This window comes from Musa acuminata, chromosome BXJ1-4, assembly GCF_036884655.1.
Source record: "Musa acuminata AAA Group cultivar baxijiao chromosome BXJ1-4, Cavendish_Baxijiao_AAA, whole genome shotgun sequence".
Lineage (NCBI taxonomy): Eukaryota > Viridiplantae > Streptophyta > Magnoliopsida > Zingiberales > Musaceae > Musa > Musa acuminata.
In genome coordinates this window covers 31,848,330-31,868,099 of record NC_088330.1, presented here as the reverse complement: position 1 = coordinate 31,868,099, position 19,770 = coordinate 31,848,330, and the positions used below count along the sequence as shown (strand labels likewise).

At 38.4% G+C, this 19,770-nt stretch overlaps 2 protein-coding genes across 9 annotated transcripts in view; one reads left to right on the top strand and one right to left on the bottom strand.

Annotated features, from left to right (window-relative positions):
* The first annotated feature begins 1,800 nt into the window (after positions 1–1,800).
* On the top strand, positions 1,801–9,285 carry LOC135653095 (uncharacterized). Its single transcript, XM_065174583.1, has 7 exons — positions 1,801–3,171; positions 5,879–5,997; positions 6,071–6,691; positions 6,783–7,086; positions 7,312–7,477; positions 8,743–8,845; positions 8,924–9,285. The coding sequence occupies exons 1-7, from the start codon at positions 2,071–2,073 to the stop codon at positions 9,039–9,041; spliced, it is 2,532 nt and encodes an 843-aa protein (XP_065030655.1). The 5' UTR covers positions 1,801–2,070; the 3' UTR covers positions 9,042–9,285.
* A 900-nt stretch (positions 9,286–10,185) lies between these two features.
* Positions 10,186–19,770, bottom strand: part of LOC135653075 (uncharacterized) — a 46,783-nt gene continuing 37,198 nt past the window's right edge. For 6 of the 8 annotated variants that reach the window (XM_065174536.1, XM_065174563.1, XM_065174543.1 and 3 more), the window contains exons 14-25: positions 18,289–18,833; positions 18,148–18,211; positions 17,945–18,047; positions 17,637–17,824; positions 17,019–17,144; positions 16,739–16,809; positions 14,905–14,967; positions 12,808–12,880; positions 11,991–12,110; positions 11,842–11,919; positions 10,663–10,713; positions 10,186–10,561 (exon numbers count right to left, since the gene is read on the bottom strand). In XM_065174536.1, the coding sequence (XP_065030608.1) occupies positions 10,451–10,561; positions 10,663–10,713; positions 11,842–11,919; positions 11,991–12,110; positions 12,808–12,880; positions 14,905–14,967; positions 16,739–16,809; positions 17,019–17,144; positions 17,637–17,824; positions 17,945–18,047; positions 18,148–18,211; positions 18,289–18,833 (1,593 nt within the window). In that variant the 3' untranslated portion in view covers positions 10,186–10,450. Of the gene's footprint in view, positions 10,562–10,662; positions 10,714–11,841; positions 11,920–11,990; positions 12,111–12,807; positions 12,881–14,904; positions 14,968–16,738; positions 16,810–17,018; positions 17,145–17,636; positions 17,825–17,944; positions 18,048–18,147; positions 18,212–18,288; positions 18,834–19,770 lie in introns of those variants that run through there. The other 2 variants (XM_065174555.1, XR_010502303.1) reach the window with 2 other exon arrangements.

Genomic DNA, 19,770 nt, shown 5'->3' with positions numbered 1-19,770 from the left:
GACGTATATTTAAGGGAGACGGTGGAAGATATGTAGGTACGTATTGCAGGTACACCATGCAGATATGTAACATACATCATTTCATATTTATCCTAGCAAAATATTATGAATATTGCAGGACTTTAGAACCTAAAATCTTTCCATACAAACCATTGGAGATTGTCAGTAAGCATGCGCGTGTCATTTGCATGTTTCCTTCGATTTGCTATATATATATATATTATATGAAGCCATGGTCCATTCTTTCCTTTCTTCTCTTTTTGTCTTCCTGGGTGCAGGTTCTCTGCGATGGAATATATGTGTTTTGAGTCATTATTTTTGGCTTTGATGCTCTCGATAAAAAGTATATACTATATAGGAAGAAGAAGCACAAAGCTCATGGGCTAAAAGTGGGTCTCATCAACCTTGGAAACCATGTCTGTGGAGATCGGAGAGCAGGTGGGGTACGAAACTTGACCACCACCATGTGGCTATGCTGCCACCTGATGTGAGAATGTTCAGCTCCACTGCTCGTAAAAAGCCATGGCAGAGACAAAAATGGTGTTGGGTAATTGGTGCAGAGTTAGGAATGTCCAAGTGGGAAGAAGCCGCTAAGGTCCTCCGCCAGGGTTTGGCTGCTTGTAGAGTCAGTCGAGGCGTCTCCTTTTTCCTTCCGTCGAATGATCACAGGTCACATGTGACAGGTGCCCACCTTAACAGGTAAATGCATCGGACTGAAGAGGACTCGATCGAACACTCGCAGGTAGATAAGTGCATGCATTTGGAACAAAAGGAAGTCCTAAGTTGACTGTGCTGTTTGATGTAGTAGATGTAAGAAATAACACGACGTGTCGAGTTTCTCTACCAATCAAACCCTACGAGTGCTGGGATTCAGAGGCTCAGAGCTCGACTGTATCATTGCACTGGAATACTGTAAGAGCTTATTGGTGGTGTTTAGTTTTCAGGCGCTGCAGTTGTGGTGTCTTAACTCAGCGTTTCTTTCTCCAGCGTTGAGCAGTTGCAGTCAGTCATTCCTACATAGTTCAACCCTTCCTCGGGGTTTGATGGAGTTTCTTGGACCTGCAGTCTTCCAATTCTGGCGAGTTGCTTCGATAATTCAAGTGCTGGAGTGGTTCTTGACTTGGAATCCAATGCACAAAGGGAAAATAATCCGATATCTGACGTCAAATGTAGTGAAATCCCTAAATCCTAATCATCAAGTCCGCAATTATCTATTTAATTTTGCGGTGATATTACACATACACCATATAAATCGATCACAATTGGGTGATTTAACGATAAAAATCATAATTTATACTTTTTTTGTCCCTTATTTTATTTTCTAAAGAATAATGAGACAATTTTGTTAAAATTTATAAAAATGAAAATTGAAATTATTCCAATAAATCGCCCGTCATAGTTCACCACTGCTAATTGGGGATTCAATCATCCCCGTCTATGATTCAAGTTCAGATCTTAGCCTTCTGATCATCATCACAGGGTTCCGCATCAACCCGATCACCGACCTATGACCCAAACAAGGGTGGATCTTCGCCCCCCCACGCCCCAATCATTGGCATCATGAACGTCATCGACAGATCACGCGCCGTCCGATCGCCACTGTACGACCTGCCTTTTGATTTCTCCTCCTCTTTCGCCATCCCCACGAAAAGGAAGAAGCGGAGGGCAATGGAAGAAAGAGACAAAATCCACCCGGCCATCCCTCTTATGACGTGGACTTATGCGAATGTTTTCTATTATTATTATTATTATTAATGTTTATGGTAATCGGCGCTTCGCTGCCTTTTGCCGTTCGCCTGTTCCTCCTCTTCTTGGGATCGGCGGTTCCGCCCCTTCGCCCTTTGGCTCGCCCCCGTAAGAATCCTAAAATAAAAGAATCAAGATCGTTTGTTTAACCGCTTATCCCCCTATAAATGGATCGCGATCCCTTCCGATTTGGCCACCATTCCGTGAAGTTCTTCTTCTCGTCGACGTTGATGGATCCGTAGAGCTTTTTCGTGTGATGTGGATTTGGGGTGTCTATGGAGGTCCCCGTGGTGCGTGATTGGGGCGCGTAGGGTGGAGGGACGAATGGCGGATTTTCGGCACAAGGAGGCCGACCGGGAGTTCCGGCGGAGCGTGGAGGAGCTGCTGCGGCGCGGCGGGCGCGGGGATGGGTGCGTCGGTGAGGAGGCGGACGAGGCTGGCGCTGGCGAGGGCGCCGACCAGCTCGCCCGCCGCCGCCGGCGGTCGGACCTCGAGGGGGATGACCTCGCCGAGACCTCGGCCGCCGCTCGCCGCCACTCCCGGATCCTGAGCCGGTGGGCGGCTCGGCAGGCGGAGGAGATGATCACCACGATTGAGAGGAGGAACCGGGAGTCCGAGCTGATGGCGCTTGCGCGGCTCCACGCTGTGTCCATGCTCGACGCGTCCTTCCTCCGCGAGTCGCGGCGGGCGCAGTCGTCGGTCGAGCGCCCCGTGGCCGCCCGGGCTTCTTCCGTTCTCCAGAGGTGGCGCGAGCTCGAGGACGAGTCGGCCGCTAGGGATCGTAGGAGAGATTCCTCTTCTAGGATCGACGCCTCCAGTAACCACCGTACTGCGCCGGAAACCCAGGTTTCTGTGGTGCCGAGGGATACCTCGGAGGTAACCAGTGAGAGCAATGACAATGAGGATTCTGAATGGCCCGATGAGCCGTCGGGCCTGAGAAGGCAGGGTGTGGAAGTCGAGGATGCTGAGGAGCGGGGATCAAGTAGAGAACAGTCTCCTGATATTGGAGATGGTGGGGATCGTGAGATGGAGAGGGAGAGGGTGACGCAAATTGTGAGCGGGTGGATGACAGAGATAGCAATGGCAGACACTGCACAAGTATTGCGGGGGAGTGGTAGCTCAAGGAGTGAATGGCTTGGTGAGAGAGAGCGCGAGAGGGTGAGGCTGGTCAGGGAGTGGATGCAAACTGTGAGTCAGCAGAGAGATGTTCGGGCTAGCAGGAGGGAGGAGCAGGCGAGGGATGGTGTCATCACAAATCGTGAAGATCGTCGACCAGAATGCACTCAGAGGAACTTGCTGAGGCTCCGGGGAAGGCAGGCTCGCCTTGATCTGATCATGAGAAATGTCAGGGAGCGGGAAAGGGAGCTTCAGGACTTGTCACAGCACCGGCCTGTTTCGCATTTTGGGCACCGCATACGCATACAGGTCAGAGGATTTACAATTTGATCATAAGCTATAAAATTGATATTTAAACTACGTGACTTAACATTATGTCCATTTGCTTTCATTGAATAAACATACTGTTTTTTCCAAGCATTCCTTCTATATGTCGCCCTTGTTATTCTCGGCTATGTGTACTGCCTGAGTAATGGATTTATTTATATCAATGGGCCATATTAATTTTGTATGTGTGCTTCCTGTTATATTAATCTGATTCCCTTCAGAATCAACTGTTGTCAATCTTTTGCTGGTCACAGTGGTGTATATGAACGAGAAGTAACCTTCATACTCTAATAGATTCTACTGTAGGTATGATCTTCTGACTAACCACGTTGATACCTGATTTTAATCTCTATTTCTGTTCCATCTCTTTGTTCTAATTGTGCTAAGATTATTTTAAGTGAAGATTTTTTATGTAAGAGTTCTTTATTTTCATAATCGAGGGTTCTATGTATTCACAGGGATTTACTTTGAGGTTTAATAATTTGGTAAAGAAAAGTAAAATTATAGTCTAAGATTAGGTAAATTTTGTTTAAGGGTAAGATCGTCCTAGTGCCTCAGGTGTTTGGACAGTTTGATCCCTACAAGGACCTGATTTTAGCCACAAAAAAAAAGGAACTGTTTTGTTCAGTTTACTTTGTTGTGATGAAACATGGTCTTTTTGTGGATAGAAAAGAAGGAAAAGCTTTCTTGAGGTAATATTGCTAGATGTGCGCTGGGCCTCAAGAACTATCTGAAAAACTTTTGCCATTTTGGTGCATCTTACAAACTTTCTGAGCCACTTATACCTTTTTCTTGTCCATGTTCTTAAATCTTGTTACTAGGACAAACTAACAGGCTTTGAAATCTATCACAAAAACCTATTGCTGATTGTAGATTCTACCCAACTGCCAAGACTTGTACACATAATTTTGTTGATCTATGTCATAGAAAATAGTTGATTATTCATAGGGCAAAAATAGTTGAGAATTGCCATGACACTCTTTGTTTTTTTTTTTTTTTTTGTAATATTCATGACATAGTTAATTTTAGAATGGAATTTGTGGAATGTAATACTTCTGTTGTTACTCAAGACTAAGAGGGAAAGTTTGGAACTAGCTGCAATTAGTACTTGAGAGTTCGTATTGTATTTAACATTTCTACTTCCATGAATTTGGAGTTAGTGGTAGCACCTTCTAGGAAATGAAAGGAGGCAAAGCTTTTCAAAACTGGCTTCATTTTGCCAGATCTCACTAGGTAGATCCAAGATTCTTGGTGAAATTTAATGAAAGTGAAGTAGTAATTAACAATAAGGGACGATTCAAGGACTGTTAGCGCTTGTCAATGAGCAAGAGAAGTGACAACATCAAAGCATGCTTCAACAACAAAATAGCTTAAAATGGCTTATGAAGAACTATATGTGACTTGTAAGCATAGACTTGAGATCTGGTTTGTGTCGGTTCAGTCCCTCGAGGCATGTAGCACGCCAAAAATGGTCGTAGGTTTGGACTCCATAATATGCTAGCACTTGCTGTCTTGGTACAGATTTCATGTGGATCCATGTCATTTGGCATGTATTCTTGGCACAGAACCTAAGACATGAAATATATACTTTATTTTGAATATCAGCTTTTAATTAACAATGCAAGATTGGCCAGAATAATTTCCGTATGGCTATATGATAACAAAATCCAGGTAATTTATTTCAAAAAAATCTTACCTGTGCAAAAACTAGAGCATTTATAGACATTGGGATTTGCCACCCAGTCCATGTATAGCGTCGAGAGTTGCTTTTGTGAAAATGAAGAAGTGCAGTAAGAATTGCTCATGCCTAAAATGTTCTTGGTCTTATGTTATGTTCTGAAGAAATTTAATTCTGATCCTTGGTTTTGCTGCATGTCAGCAAACCAGAATTTTCAGGTTTCGGCAAATGTCAGCCTCGATCTCAGACTTGTTCTATGGTTGTTAGAAGCATTATGCTGAGATCTTTTGTATGGTAGTGTTTGATTACTCAACTTTTTATGCTGTCGACAAGAGAACTGATATTGTCTTTTTAAAAAAACTTAAAATTGAAACAAGATATCCTCTAGACATTAGATATATTCTTCTACAGAACTGCTGAAAGGTGCACTTTTCTCTTCTAGTAAAAACTTGGAATTTAAATGAGATATTTTAATGTTCTTTTAAACAACTTGTGTTTATGTTTAACAAGAATTGCTTGGACAGACATATGAGAAGAAAGGTTGAGGTTTTAATTAATTTGATATGAAGGTTTGCTTTAGCCCTTCAGGTAGTTAAGGCCGTCTGCTTTGTGTATACATTGATTAGTAATTTCTCGAAGGCTTAGATAACTTTGCTGATGTTATGCAAAACGTCTATTTTATGGGATTTGCATGTGAATACTATAGTTTGTTGGTATGTCTTTAAGTTATAAGGACCACCACTTTATGAAATTATAAATGAAGTCAGATTCAGCTTTGAAAATCAGCATATGCCCATTCTTATGAGAATGAAAAAAAAGAGTTTTTGAGAATACACCAGAACATTGTACTGATATATGCATTCTAGTGGAAATACCTTTGATATTGGTAAACTCGTTTCATATGCTTGAAATCCTTGGAGGTTGAAATTTTACCTTTTTATTAGATTGATTCCTAGTAGTTATATTTTGCTTTCTCACTTTGTTGGGCACTAAATGATAACCATGTTCCAGTCTGTACTCCGAGGTAGATTCTTGAGAAATGGCAGGTCTGTTGAGGATGGACAACAGCATTCCGTTGCAGCTAGAGAATTAGGTCAGCTAAGGCAGCGTCAAACTGTATCTGGCTTCAGGTATGGTTTCATCTATATCTCCAAATGATCAATAGGGTTAATTGAAGTTGATATATCAAATTTCTGTTTCTAGGGAAGGATTTCGCTCTCAAGAGAGCAGTATTGTCACTGATCAAGCAAGCAGCCAATCTGCTGATGGTGATAGCGTCAATATATCTGGAAATGATATCTCTGTCACAAATGCATTGGAGGTTTCCGATGTGACCTATGATCAATTTCAAGCAAGCGATGATGATATTGATATACATCAGACAGCAGAAGTTGATACTACAGTTCAGATGGAAAGCAACATGCAGAGCAGTGATATGGGCGGGAGAGAATATGCAATTCAGGATGATAATTGGCCGGAGGATGATGCAGAACATGGGCAAGGGGATTGGCAACAGCCTATTGAAGTCGGATTGAGTGTACAACATGATGGCCCTGTAGAAGAACCTGACAGGAACTGGCATGAAAATGTAGACCAGGAGTGGCTTCATGAAACCCCTGAAGATGAAGATAGACAAGGTACCCTTCTTCTGGAAGCACATCAACATTGGCATAGCGATAATTCTCAAGCGACTGAAGCAAACTGGCAAGATGGACCATCAGACTCTTTAAATGATCAGCATTCTTTTCGTGTTATAAGAAACGGAGTCATTTCATCAGATGATGACAATGTGTATAGCATGGAACTTCAGGAACTCTTGAGCAGGTATTAGCTGATAGTGTAGTTGGCTAAATTGTAAGAGGTGAAATTATGTTGGGTCATCATCTTGCTGAGTTGTTTCATACTTGCACTGCAGGCGAAGTGTATCTAATCTTCTTCACAGTGGGTTTCGTGAAAGTCTCGACCAACTAGTACAGTCCTATATTCAAAGGCAGGGGCGTGATGCATTTCAGTGGGACATGCAAAGTGCTATGCCTGACCATGTTTCACCAGAGGAAGACCAGAGGCAGCAAAGAGATGATTTGATTCAGAGCCAACAAGATTCTGTTACCAGGCCTCTACATACTCCACCAACGCCACCGACACCACCTCCGCTGCCACTATGGCATTCAGAATTGCATAACAGTTGGAGTCGGCAGCACATCCGTCGCACCGATATTGTGAGCTTATCTTCTTTTATCGTCTGATTTGTTAAGTTGTGTCGGAAAGTTTGTGTTAATGAAGATTTTAGTTAACCTCAAGCTTTTTGTAACCTATATATGTTTTTCCTTTCTTCGTGAATACAGGATGTGTGATTGGCTACACTATTTTGATTGTATTTATTGGATGTGTTTCATAAACTTGAGATTATCTAGTTTGATACTGATATGGTTTTGTTGATGCAGGAATGGGATATTGTTAATGATTTAAGGGCTGACATGGCTAAGCTTCAGCAAGTGATGTGTCATATGCAACGGATGTTGGAGGCATGCTTAGATATGCAGCTAGAGTTGCAGCGTGCGGTTAGACAAGAGGTTTCAGCAGCTTTAAATCGTTCAGTTGGAGAACATGGTCAGTAGCTTCATTTTAGTGACAGAGACGTCCTACATCTTTTTTCTATATTGCTCATAGAAGATTGATTCAGTTCTTTTATCTTCTCTGGTACTATCATCATAAGCAGTACATGTTCAAGTCTATATCATGGTTGCAGGATGATATTGTCGTGCATGGGTTTTGAATAAAACCCATGAATTTTGAAATATATGCATAAATATTAAAATTCACGAAATACTAGTCATAATTTTAAGCATTATTATGACACACAGTTTTGGTTCTAGGAAGCAAACCTGAATGCTGGGAAGCCATGTTGGTTTAATTGAAAGGGTTTGTCAACACTGTAGTTTTAACCTTTTCTTATAAGCACTAGTTGAATTCAAAGTGATCAATTTGAAGAACATAGGTTTTCTTGGTAAGTATGTGATTAAGTTTATTGATAAACTATTTAAACTTTCATGTTCTTTAGTCCCTTTATTTCTCTTTCTTATTTGTACTCCTTGGGTTTTAGCTGCAGTCTCCATAGAATAAGATCCAGTGTTTCACTATTTGGCATTACTTAAGTTAGCTGCAGTATGATGTTTGTGTTTCTGTCAGATACTTATCAGACTAATTTATTCAAATAATGAAAATGGAACAATTTAAAAGGGTTGGCCCTTTTATAAATCTTAAGGCTTATTGCGAACTAAACTTCCAAATATCAACATAAATATCTTATTTGTTTATAATTATTATTCTCCTACATGTTCCTGTATTTAAATTGTCTGCTTGTGAAATTTTCTCTCCTTGAGAAGGTGCCATTTATTTCATGTTCTCTATTTAAATTTTGTCTTCTTGTCTAATTCTTATGGTGTGTTGTGCAATTCTGCCATCAGTTACATATGGTCACAAAAGCAAGCAGAGTCATAAAGCTCTATCCTACTTTTAGTGAGTTTCCTTTACCGAATCACTATGGCCTTTGCTTACGCAGCTGTGTGGTGAGCACAAGGAGAATTATTGTTTCACCTTTTTTACACTATGGCTTGGTTCAAAATAAAATTCTTCTGTTTAATTTCTGCTTTGCAAATAACACATCCTTGCTGTTCTAAGAGTGCATCTTTTCTTTTGTGCTTCATGTATGTGGGAATACGACCATAAACCCGTCAAAAACATGATTTTTTTGGTTGGAATTGGACTATATTGTTGCTGAAGATGTTTTGCTGGCCTTCTCATTGCTTTGGAAACACATTTTTCTGTATAAAAATTGTTTTTAGATTTGCTTAATCCTACTTCTAATGCGGCAGGGGAAGTCAGAGAATCATCAGAAGATGGAATAAAATGGAGTAACGTGAGAAAAGGGATTTGTTGTGTCTGTTGCGATAATCAAATCGACTCTCTTCTTTACAGGTAATAGTTTCCTCATACTTCACCTACAACAGTGCATTATTAAATGGAGAATTCTTCGATTGTTTTTGTTCTATACAGATGTGGGCACATGTGCACCTGCTCAGGATGCGCGAACGAGTTGGCTCAAGGCGGAGGCAAGTGCCCTTTGTGCCATGCACCCATCGTTGAGGTGGTTCGTGCCTATTCCATAGTGTAGAAGTAATAAACTGGGTTGGAGACAAAAGGGGGACCGTCGGTTTCGATGAGGGGAAGGGAAGCTCTCCAGATTCATCAAAAGATGTATCCGTGGTCGTTCATGGTGTCTTTGGCTTTAGGCATTCTTATGATTATTATGAGAGTCAGGAATTTTGAGTGGACCTGTAAATGGCACCTTCTCATCATCACTGATTCACAATAAATATTATAAAAAAAGAAAAAAATGAAGCAAAGGGTTCCTAGAACTTTTTGTTCGTATCATCCTGGATATCCGCTCTCTTAACAATTTTTCCCTCAAACTCGAGACTTATCAGGAAACCAAATAGTAGTATGGGAAGCACGAGGATGGTCGTTCTTGGCCGAGGGAGAGACCTGCTCCGGCTTCACGTCTATGCGATGATCATCCTAATACTGATGATGATGGAATCGCCTCAACTTTCACGATGAGGTTCATTTGTGATGATGATGAACCATCGAGGGCTGCGTCACGTCTATGCGACAAGAGGCGTAAAGCTTGATCATCCAGAACTACAGAACGGGTCTTGTAGCAAGCAGTTGATATAGGATACTTAAAGCAGTTGATGTAGCAAGCAGAATACTTAAAGCATCAAGATTTTGTTTACTACTAAAATCATGAATTCCTTTTCCTCCCATTCCATTTCTGACCCAGTAAGATTTTTCTCTGTTGAATTCCCAATAACATTAGAAGGTGGATCAATATATTTCTTTGAATCAATATATTTCTTCCTATATCAATAACAAATCCCAATGACAAGTTATCTTGTGTGTACAAGATAACTTGGCCCATGCAAAGTATTTAAGTATTTTTTTCGCTTTATTTGGCTGCACTAAATAGAATATGTTTTGCTGACTCCATATTGCCCCAAAATCTATACCTTTTCCTTGTTTTCTTGTTGAAACCCATAGAAAAATGCAATCCAGTTACAAGTGTCAAAGTTGACTACAGGATGATTGTATTTAGTATTCATGTCAATAAGTTTGGCTTGCATTGGCATACCTGACACTCAAAAAAGACTTCCTCCTTGACCAACTTATTCAGAAACAAAGATCTTAAGGAAATCATGAACTCGGTTAAAAGATAAATACATGCTCACATAGACACGATCGTGTAATATGCTATGGTATGGTGCTGACACATGATATGCTATTTTTATAAATGACCAAAATACAATTTCGACAGGATGGTGTTTCTGCACAAGCAGTTTAGCCGGGAATTAGATGTGCCTTCTCTTTGTTTAATGAGGTTATGACACGGTTATGGTTCAAAGAAATATAGGGCGGGCTGGCAAACAATAGGAGCAGCAGAATCTCACTTACATATACAAGATGAAAGAAAAGAAAAATAAATAAATATAACTTTACATGCCGAGGAAAATGGTAGACCTACGGTTATGTGCCTGCTTCAATCCTTTCCAGGACTTCCAGCCTTGTCTTCCTCTTCCAACCTTTCATAGTGGCAACAAGGTTTACCAGTCCATTTATTTGACTTTTACTGTATTCCTGCAGATTCAACACAAATCTAAGCTAAAACAATGCTGGAGATTAAACAAGGAGAACTGCACTTTGCTGAGATTCTACTCATAATAAAAATCAATTCGTACCGGATGAGCACGTGCCCAATGCACATATTCAGTCTCTGGAAGATAGTAGGCCTGTTATCATGGAAACAAACAACAGTTGTAAATATAGTGCCAAGTTTCAGTCAAATAGTTCAGGATGATGAGGTACCACAAAAACAAGTAATTTGACTGGACTATCTCATGCAAATGGACCAATTTGTATCACAACGTAACAAGAGTTGAATATTAGTATGACAAAATGTGCTAAGCTTTAGTTCACTGATGATAACTAAAAAGTTTGTTCATAGTCAATGTGAAAATTTAAGGCTTTAAAACCGTTGTTTATGTAAATATAAATAATATCAGTAAACTCACTAGACATAGTCCATATATTTCTTTCTAATACTAGTTATTACATTCTTACACATTTTAAAAAAATTATATATATATATATATATATATATATATATATATATAGTTCCATCATAATAAATTTTAGGAACTCTATCACAAGATATTTTAACCTAAAAAGCTATTTTTTCATCAATTGCCTTAATAAACACCTTTTATGTTTGGTCTTCGAAGCATAAAAATTATTAATTCTCAGAAATAGTTGTTTCCATCTTATCCTACCTTCGCTCATCATTTATCAAAACAACATCCCCGCAAGTTCACATATAATCCTTAGGTTTTCTACATGCTTGTATTTTGCTAAAGACATCTTCACTTCCACAATCAAGAACTAAGGGATTTGAAAATAATCAACAGAAAAAATATATATATTGGGAGATCACCGAGCATCCACTATCCCTTATATTTGCATTAACCACCTCCTACAGACCTCCTCATGAGGGGCCTTTTTGGTTGATTTATCTTCCTTGTGTCACCAGCAGTTTTAAGAAGGAAACACTCAGATGGAAATCCATCAGTAGTGGCAGCTTGTTATCTTAACATTCCACCACAGTTCAACAAGTTGGGATGTAATAACGAATGGTCAATGCAAACACTGATATTTTTCTTCGAAAAGATTATGTTTTCTACAGCTATTCGTACTTAACATTTCCAACAGACATTATTGAATTTGTTTCAGAGTATTTGATATCTTGACACAAATTTTAAAAATCCATATGGTGCATGAAACTGAGTGTGCAGACAACACAGTGGAATTAAGAAATCTTCAAACTGATATAACACTGCATATGACACAAGAAAAAACTTTACCTTGATAAACACTTCCACTATCTGCAACTTTGGCTTCACATTTATGGTGACAAAATGTTGTAGTCCATTAATCAACACCTGAAATTAGTAAAGGATATAAGTACCTGTAAGTCTTTTCCAGAACTAACATCATCATAGATTATTAAAACCTGAAGGTCGAGTGACATTAAAACCCGTCCTTCATCCGTGCATCTCTTTACGCGTGATAGACCTTCAATAAGTATTTCTGCAACATTTTCAAGTCCATATTCCAGAAGGAGATCTTGAACCTGATATATTGTGAATGAGATTAATACCAATGACAAAGACTACAATACGGACATTGTTTTTGTACCTGCTTGGACTAATAATATAAGTTTCCTGGAGAAGCAATCTTATTGGATCTCCATATAAAAGGAAAATGTGTTATAAATAACAGAATGATTGATTGTAGTATTTTGCTCAAGAAAAACTACTACAAAGGAGTCCTGGCATTCTATAATATTGTATATGATTTATGAGTTCATGTATCTCATAACACAAAGACTCCATTATCAGCATACTTCACAGCTTTCCCTTTTCTCCTGTTGGTTTACAAGTTTGATCAAGTGTCACTAACATACTGATGCTAGAATGGATTTACAAGCCAACAGGTTCTTTTGCAAGGTGATATAAATTGGTTGACTACAGCATTAGTGTACGGACTTGAGCACAAGGGTGAAAAGAATAGAAGTACAGGTACAGTTAACAAAAAAGTCATACAGGGAATTAATTGTATTTGGGAGATAAAAATTCATCCAGTTTCTTTTGCAAGGCAATATAAATTTGGTTGACTAAGACATTGGTGTATGGACTTGAAGCACAAGAGTGAAAAGAACAGAAGTATAGCTACAGTTAACTAAAGAGTCACATAGGGAATTAATCAAATTTCGGAGATAAAAATGTAACCAGACTGTCAAAGTTAAGAAAATTATTAAATGTGATTACCTCCTTTGAAATACCACCATGCATCAATCTTGTTTTATAATGTTTGAATTCTCCCAATAACAAGTCGACATACCTATCATTATAAAACAAACATGAAATATTAAATAAGAAAGCCAAATCAAGTGAACAAAAGAATAGGAAATATGTGTAATAATTGACAAAATTTTCAAATTATCAGCCATGCTGTTAAACAATCTAGGTTATGTCCATCTGTCAACCAACTACCTTATATCTTTTAAGACAACCTCATGACTAATTTTGCCTTTAATAGGAAAATGAAACCAACTTGGGGGAGATTTGTTATCATGTTGAGAATCCATAGAAGTATCCTATGGAAATTCTGTGAACCTTTCGTAATTTTAAGGTATTTCCTATATAGTCAACCCTAAAAGTCTTCAATGATCATATGTACAAATTGTATGAAACAAACAAGAAATGCCAATTAGTTTCTGCATAAAACAAAAGCACAATGTTCTATCAAATAACAAGCATGTAGTTAATATTGTAGGTCAAAAATTTTGAAGTACAATTAAGGATTTTTCACATCAAAATAATAACAAAGTAAAATTAAGAACCAAGCATCATGACATCTCTAATAATTTGCTTAAAACTAACAAGAAAACTAAGTCTTAAATCAGACAGTTCAGTATTTGTGATATGTAGATTAAAGAATAGGGTAAAGATAAGTTTGTACCCTAGGGGTGTACCTTATTTTGTTGTATAGTGAACTAAAAGTATATCCCCACAAAAAAATTTAAAATTTATCAATTAGTAATTCTTAACCAATTATCTGAGACCCATCCTTTTAATACCACCCAGAACAAGTTTATAAAGCCAGATGGTAAATATGTATCACACCTTAAAAGCCAGCTTCAGTATATTCCGGTACCTACTAGCCAATACCAACAAAAATTCATTGGTACTAATTGCCAAAGCTGGCCAAAATAGATCAAAATAGTTCAGAGTGGCTGAGAGTGTTGACAAGATGCACACTGCTTCCTCCGGTTGGCAAAAGGGTGTGCCACAGAAAATAAATCATTGGTTACACTTCAGTAACATTACTGAGAACTTACAACCAAGGATATGCTCTTGGTTTAAAGTGATGTTTGTGCATAATGGACCAAAAATAGTACCACTTTGAGGAAATCAGAAAAATGGACTTGCATATATGAACTGAACTAACTAAAATTTGAGCTGGAATCTCATAGTCAATGCCAACAAAGCCCACAGTGTCCGACTCAGGTTATAAAGTTACTTGGACCATTGCAATTGTACCAAAGAAATTCTATAGGCTTCTATGTGGACTAATGCTTCCTGGAATGAATTAGCATTTGACACGCGGTTAGCCTCATCAGAGAGCAACTTCTAAGGATATGGATGGAAGGAGGCCAAATAGATTTACTCCAAAAAAGAAAAGTAAACTACAGAAGAAATTTATAAGATATGTGGCAGCTGAGGAATTGAGTAGGAAAATCATAATTCTTCACTATCTACATTCTGAACATCTTAAAGTATGGGCTTGCATATTGGACCAGGTGTTCTAATAATAACTTGGATACATGTATAAGATCATATTAACAAGGGCAGCTCCAACTGAGTTATTGAGCTAGCAGCTCAGTGCAATGCAAAAAAGATTTCTAATCTTTTCAAATGCCCACATATAAAAATGAGCATGTGAAAGGGCATTTGACTGATCACACAACAGAAACATTATTTTGGCAGGCAGTCCTTAATTAGAACTAACCTCAATATAATTAATTATGTAAGAAATTGCCTTGCATGCAAGGAACATGCTTTAATTGTCTTTAGTCAGGACCCTGGATCTCAATGCACAAGTTTTTATTAGGAACAATATCTTAAAAACTGTGAAGGATGTAAATACACACGTGACTTGCATAGAACATCTACAACAGGAAAGAAGAGGTTTTTTTTGCTATGGATATAAGTAGCTTAAGATGAACAATACTATGCTGAATTTAATAAGCCGGGAATGACATTCAAGGATAGGCTCACTACTTAGCATGTACTATAAGGTAACAACCAAAATAAATTTACAATAACAAGCAACCAAAAATAGAAAATTATCATGGAACCAACCCATTGTGCTCTAAGCCAAGCTCCTTGACCTCCCATTTTGCATTAGCAATCTTATCTGCATACCTGGCCAGCATTAAGATGCTAAAATTGTAACTGTGACTAAATAAAAAATAAGAAAATGCAAGCACTTTTGGACATGAAAGAGCTAATTTTATGAAGCAAGGTATCTTCTTATGAATCTTGGGCATATATTACAACTATAAAGACCAAGTAATAATTCTCAGATTTTTATGGCAATGTCAATCACATGTTGCACCAAAATGTAAATGCTCTTTATTGGCACCCAAATGATGTGACTTTTAGTTCTGTCAATTTATGTTGGACCAAGTGCTCTAGAATATACAGATTGACATCAGACCGGCAGAAGATTGGACTAATGCATTAAATGTTGAACTGAGAAGGCTGGCCAAAAAACAGGGAATTTGCAACTTTATTTATAAACATGAACTCTAAATGATTGCCGACCCCAAATTGTTGGGACTTACAACTTTGTTGTAGTTGTTGTAACTTTAAATGATTGGCCAAGCTTTTCTAAAATTACGTCTCCATCTGAAATTTGACAAACTTTTATGACCAACTGCTAGAAATAACATCACCCTCAAAAGTTGTGACAAATTCCTGGCTTAGATTTTGGCAGGAGAGGTAAACAAAATATTTAAGAATAACCATTATGAGCATAACAGTGCAGAGGAATACAGAAATGCAAGATTCAACAGCATAACCTCTGTGGGTCACCTACAACAGTTCCAACATTTATCATATAGTATGCCCTTTAATATATATCAGGTACCAATACACCCAGGATGATAGCAATAAAGAAAGCTAGAATGTGACAACATTATTCCTGTCTTGCTAGCATAACCAACAAGGTTTTAATCTTCTGCTTGATCGACACTGCATTAAGTTCACAATACAAACGGCTTGCCAAGAAGTTTAAGAAATGAAGCTAAATGCTCTGATACTTCACAATGAGAAGTCATGCGGGTACCACGGCAGATGAATTTGGATTGGAGGATAAGTTTTTAATAAGAACACACACCAGATATCTTACTAGCTTCCTTACGGGTCGTGTGAAGATGATGGAAAAAGAAAGTGTGTATGCGACAAAAGATCATAGTTGTTACAGTAGGGCAATTGCAAAGCTCTCAAGAAATGCTAAAAAGAATATCATATTATCATTGTCGCAATATGGCACTTAGAATTTAGCTCTCAAGAATTAGAACATTAAGCAAAAAGTAGTAAGTGATTGATACTAATGAAGACAATAGAAATAAAAAATATTAACATTGCCAGGGAACAATACTAATTGCCTAGTTATATGGTAATTTGTTTAGCAATGTCAAAAAGGGCAATTCAAGAACCAAATGTCCTAATTTGCCGTCTTCGATTTAACAAAGGAATAAATAACAAGTGCATGAAATCTAGGAGCAACGTAATATTGCTTATTCAAGAGAGCATATTTGAAGGTGGCAGGAAGTACTTCTTTAATAACTATGAGATTAACTATCACAAGCAGACCTCATTTTGTTTTACAAAGTCACTACTCATTTGCCACATGTTAGCAAAGCCAGTACAAAAGTATCCTGCCTGTTCTCATCTTTATAGGCTTCATACATGCCCTATTTGTTCCTCCCACTCACAGCTTCCATGTCAAGACTATCAGATTGAGCAATCTTACATATTCTTACTACTAACATATGTGGAGCTTTAACAATCAACGAACTAATGATTTCTTGATGTACAGTTTAGAAAAAAATAGTGTACATGGAAGAGAATTTTCATGGAAGCATTATATTTCCATCAGAATGATCAAGCCACAGTTATCAGCATATACCCATTAATATGAAGAAGCATACGTGCAGTTGTTCTGTGAATGTGCTCAGTCAGATCAGGAACAGAGTCCACCTGACACAAGAAAGTCAAGTTTAAGTCACCCTAAACCTTGCCATTTCTCGACAAAAGGTGATATAAAAAATGATAAAATAAATACAAAAAACATAGGCAGTAATTAGGCAAAGCTGATCATCATTAACCTCGAGGAAAAAAACAGTGAAGACTAAAAGGAAAGAAATTAAGCGCACTGGTCGTTTGGGAAAAGACTGAGCAAAGATTACCATATTTACAAAAAATTCTTCTACTACAGCAGCATTATGCTGCAATAACATAGACTGGAGATGCGCCTTTGATCTATGCAATACTTGAGCAACTAGTGATATTGTGTCAACAGCAGAACAACGTTCCTGTAACGGGAGAAAATAGCAATAAGCAGAGCAGTAAATTGACCCAGTGAGAGAAAATGCATATTCATAAGATAAATGTTATAAAAACCCAGGAAGATTACTGATGGCAGAATAAATTGGTTCATGGGCCACAAATTTACTCCAAAATAAAAATCGGAGCATGAGTGTCTGATAGACATTTTAGTATAGAAATAAAATGTTTCAATACTTCTTGTTCTTCTTTCTAATTTATTTCAAAAAAGATATATATTTTTTATATGAACTGTTCAGACAGTATTGTACAACTATCTCAACAATTTTCAAATTGAATTGTTCTGGTACACTGACCTGTACCACTGTAGGACCATTGAATAAAAATTTAGAACCAATATCAATGCTACATGCTTTAACAACAGTACTTGGTTGAACCCATAAGTATTGGTTGGTACCTTATTTACCGAACTGACCAGTATTTAAATGCTTTATAGCACATATGCAGTAGATGTCAAATACCTTAAGTCCAATGGAAGTATTAGGCACATGCCCAAAAATTGTGCTGGGAGGTGCTGTAGGTGTTACTTCCATCTGTGTAAATGTTGGGCTCATTGGAATAGGAGATGAGATTGAATATGACATGCTTTGGGTTCTGATCCACTGATCACAATCTTGCAGAATCTTCGATAAGGCTGTTTTGACTCGAGCTGGACATAACAGAAGCAAACAAAACCTTTCATATTATAGTAAATACATTACATACAATATGTCATCCAGCTGAATTATGCTTAAGACTGGGTAAATGAAAGAGATAATAAGTTGCTCACTTTGCGAAAAGTCTGGAATAGATTTACCACTTTGACTAGTTTCTGGTTGACCAAATGTCTCAAATATATGATGATAAAAAATCCCAAACAACTGGCACATTCCCTGCAATAACATACTGAATGAGAAGAAAGAAAAACATTTAACATTCATCGTAAAAAGGTCTAAAAGAAGTAACATAAAGAGAATATAAGTTGCAGCTTACCTTGAAAAAATCAATGCTGACTATTTCCAATTTCTGCATGAGCCTGGCATACTTGTCCATCAACCTGATTGAATGAAGTAGTAAAATTTCTGCATTATGAAATACTAAGATAAACAATCTGCTCTGTGAGAGAGGACTTACCTCAATAGACAAAGCGAGGACCCTGTCTGTGCTGAGATCTCCTCACTACTCCAACCAGAGGATTTGGTTCTCACAAGTGTGGGCTTAGATATTCGACTAGGCAACTGACTATCCTCATCAATAAAGTCAGCAAGAAGGTCTTCATTCTCATCTTCCATGACCGAACTGCTTCCATTTATGTGATCATCTAGATGGCCCTTTGAAGATATTTGATCACTATGCAAAATGACACGACCATCACCAGAACTTGAGGTCATTGACCCATTAGGCGGTAAGTGAGATCTTGGTGATTCCTTACAGCCAAATGCCAGCTTTGAAGAAAATGGGTTTTCCATCTGAAGCCAATAAGCAAACCCATTCTTCTGCTTGCCAGCATCAACAAGGTCATTAGTTCTCTTTGAGTCAAGCATAGACATGGATGTATTACCCAAAGAAGAAGCAATCAAGGGAGCACCATCACCAACGAGACCAGCTAAATTAATTACTTGTAGCATGTCTGATGACATTTTCACCCAAGATTCCTTTTCCAAGACCATCTTAAGTGCCTGGAGAAACTATTGTAAATCAGCACTCTATGCAACTAAAAGAAGCAAACTAGCGTTTTCCTTAAGTCATTCAAAAACAAACCACAATAGGTGACAATAGAACAAATTCAAAGAAAATATGACATATGCAAAAAAAACCTAATCAGCTTAGAATATTCAACAAGAGACAAACATAATTAATGTTGTCACATGAGGTTCACAATACCATTGGTAATGTATGCTATGAGCTAGGGTTTTTAATTTCGAATGATACCGCCCGATAGGGTTTTTAATTTCGAATGATACCGCCCGTATCCGGCGGTACATATTGGTCCGCCAACAGACCGGTACGCGGACCGCCCGCTACCGGGCGGTACCATCGATTGGGGCTGTTTCCGCCCCGTTACCACCCGAAATTGGTCGATGACGGTCGATTTTGACCGTCGCCGCATGCTACCGGGCGGTATTAGTCGAGGGAGAAGGAAGAAGCGGAAGAAGAAGAGGGAGAAGAAAAGGGAGAACCTAGAGATCCGATGTCGCTCTCCTTTAACGATCCCGATCCGTCGCCACCCTCCCTCGACGGATGTTGTAGATGAGATGCCGCCTCCTCCTAGTCTGAGGTGACGAGACCTCGGCATCGTTGGCGACTTCTCCTAATCTGCGAGGGGAGAAGAAGCCTCAGCGTGGGGAGAAGAAACCTCGACGACGTTGTCGAGGCTTCGAGGTTTTCTTCGCCCCACGCAAGGAGAAGAAACGACGCGACGTTGCCTCGACGATGTCGCCCCTTTTTTTAAATTTTGAACTTTTATTTTTTTAACACACACACACACACACACACACACACACACACACACACACACACATATATATATATATATATATATATATATATATATATATATATATATATATATATATATATATATATATATATATCGAGCAGTATGTCAAAGTGTAC

What these genes read in the sequence shown, in the direction of transcription:
- LOC135653095 (XM_065174583.1), top strand. Translation starts at nt 2,071, where the DNA reads ATGGCGGATTTTCGGCACAAGGAGGCCGACCGGGAGTTCCGGCGGAGC. An exon ending in ACATCCGTCGCACCGATATT is followed by an intron (nt 7,087 to 7,311) that starts GTGAGCTTATCT and finishes TTGTTGATGCAG; the next exon opens with GAATGGGATATTGTTAATGA. An exon ending in ATCGACTCTCTTCTTTACAG is followed by an intron (nt 8,846 to 8,923) that starts GTAATAGTTTCC and finishes TGTTCTATACAG; the next exon opens with ATGTGGGCACATGTGCACCT.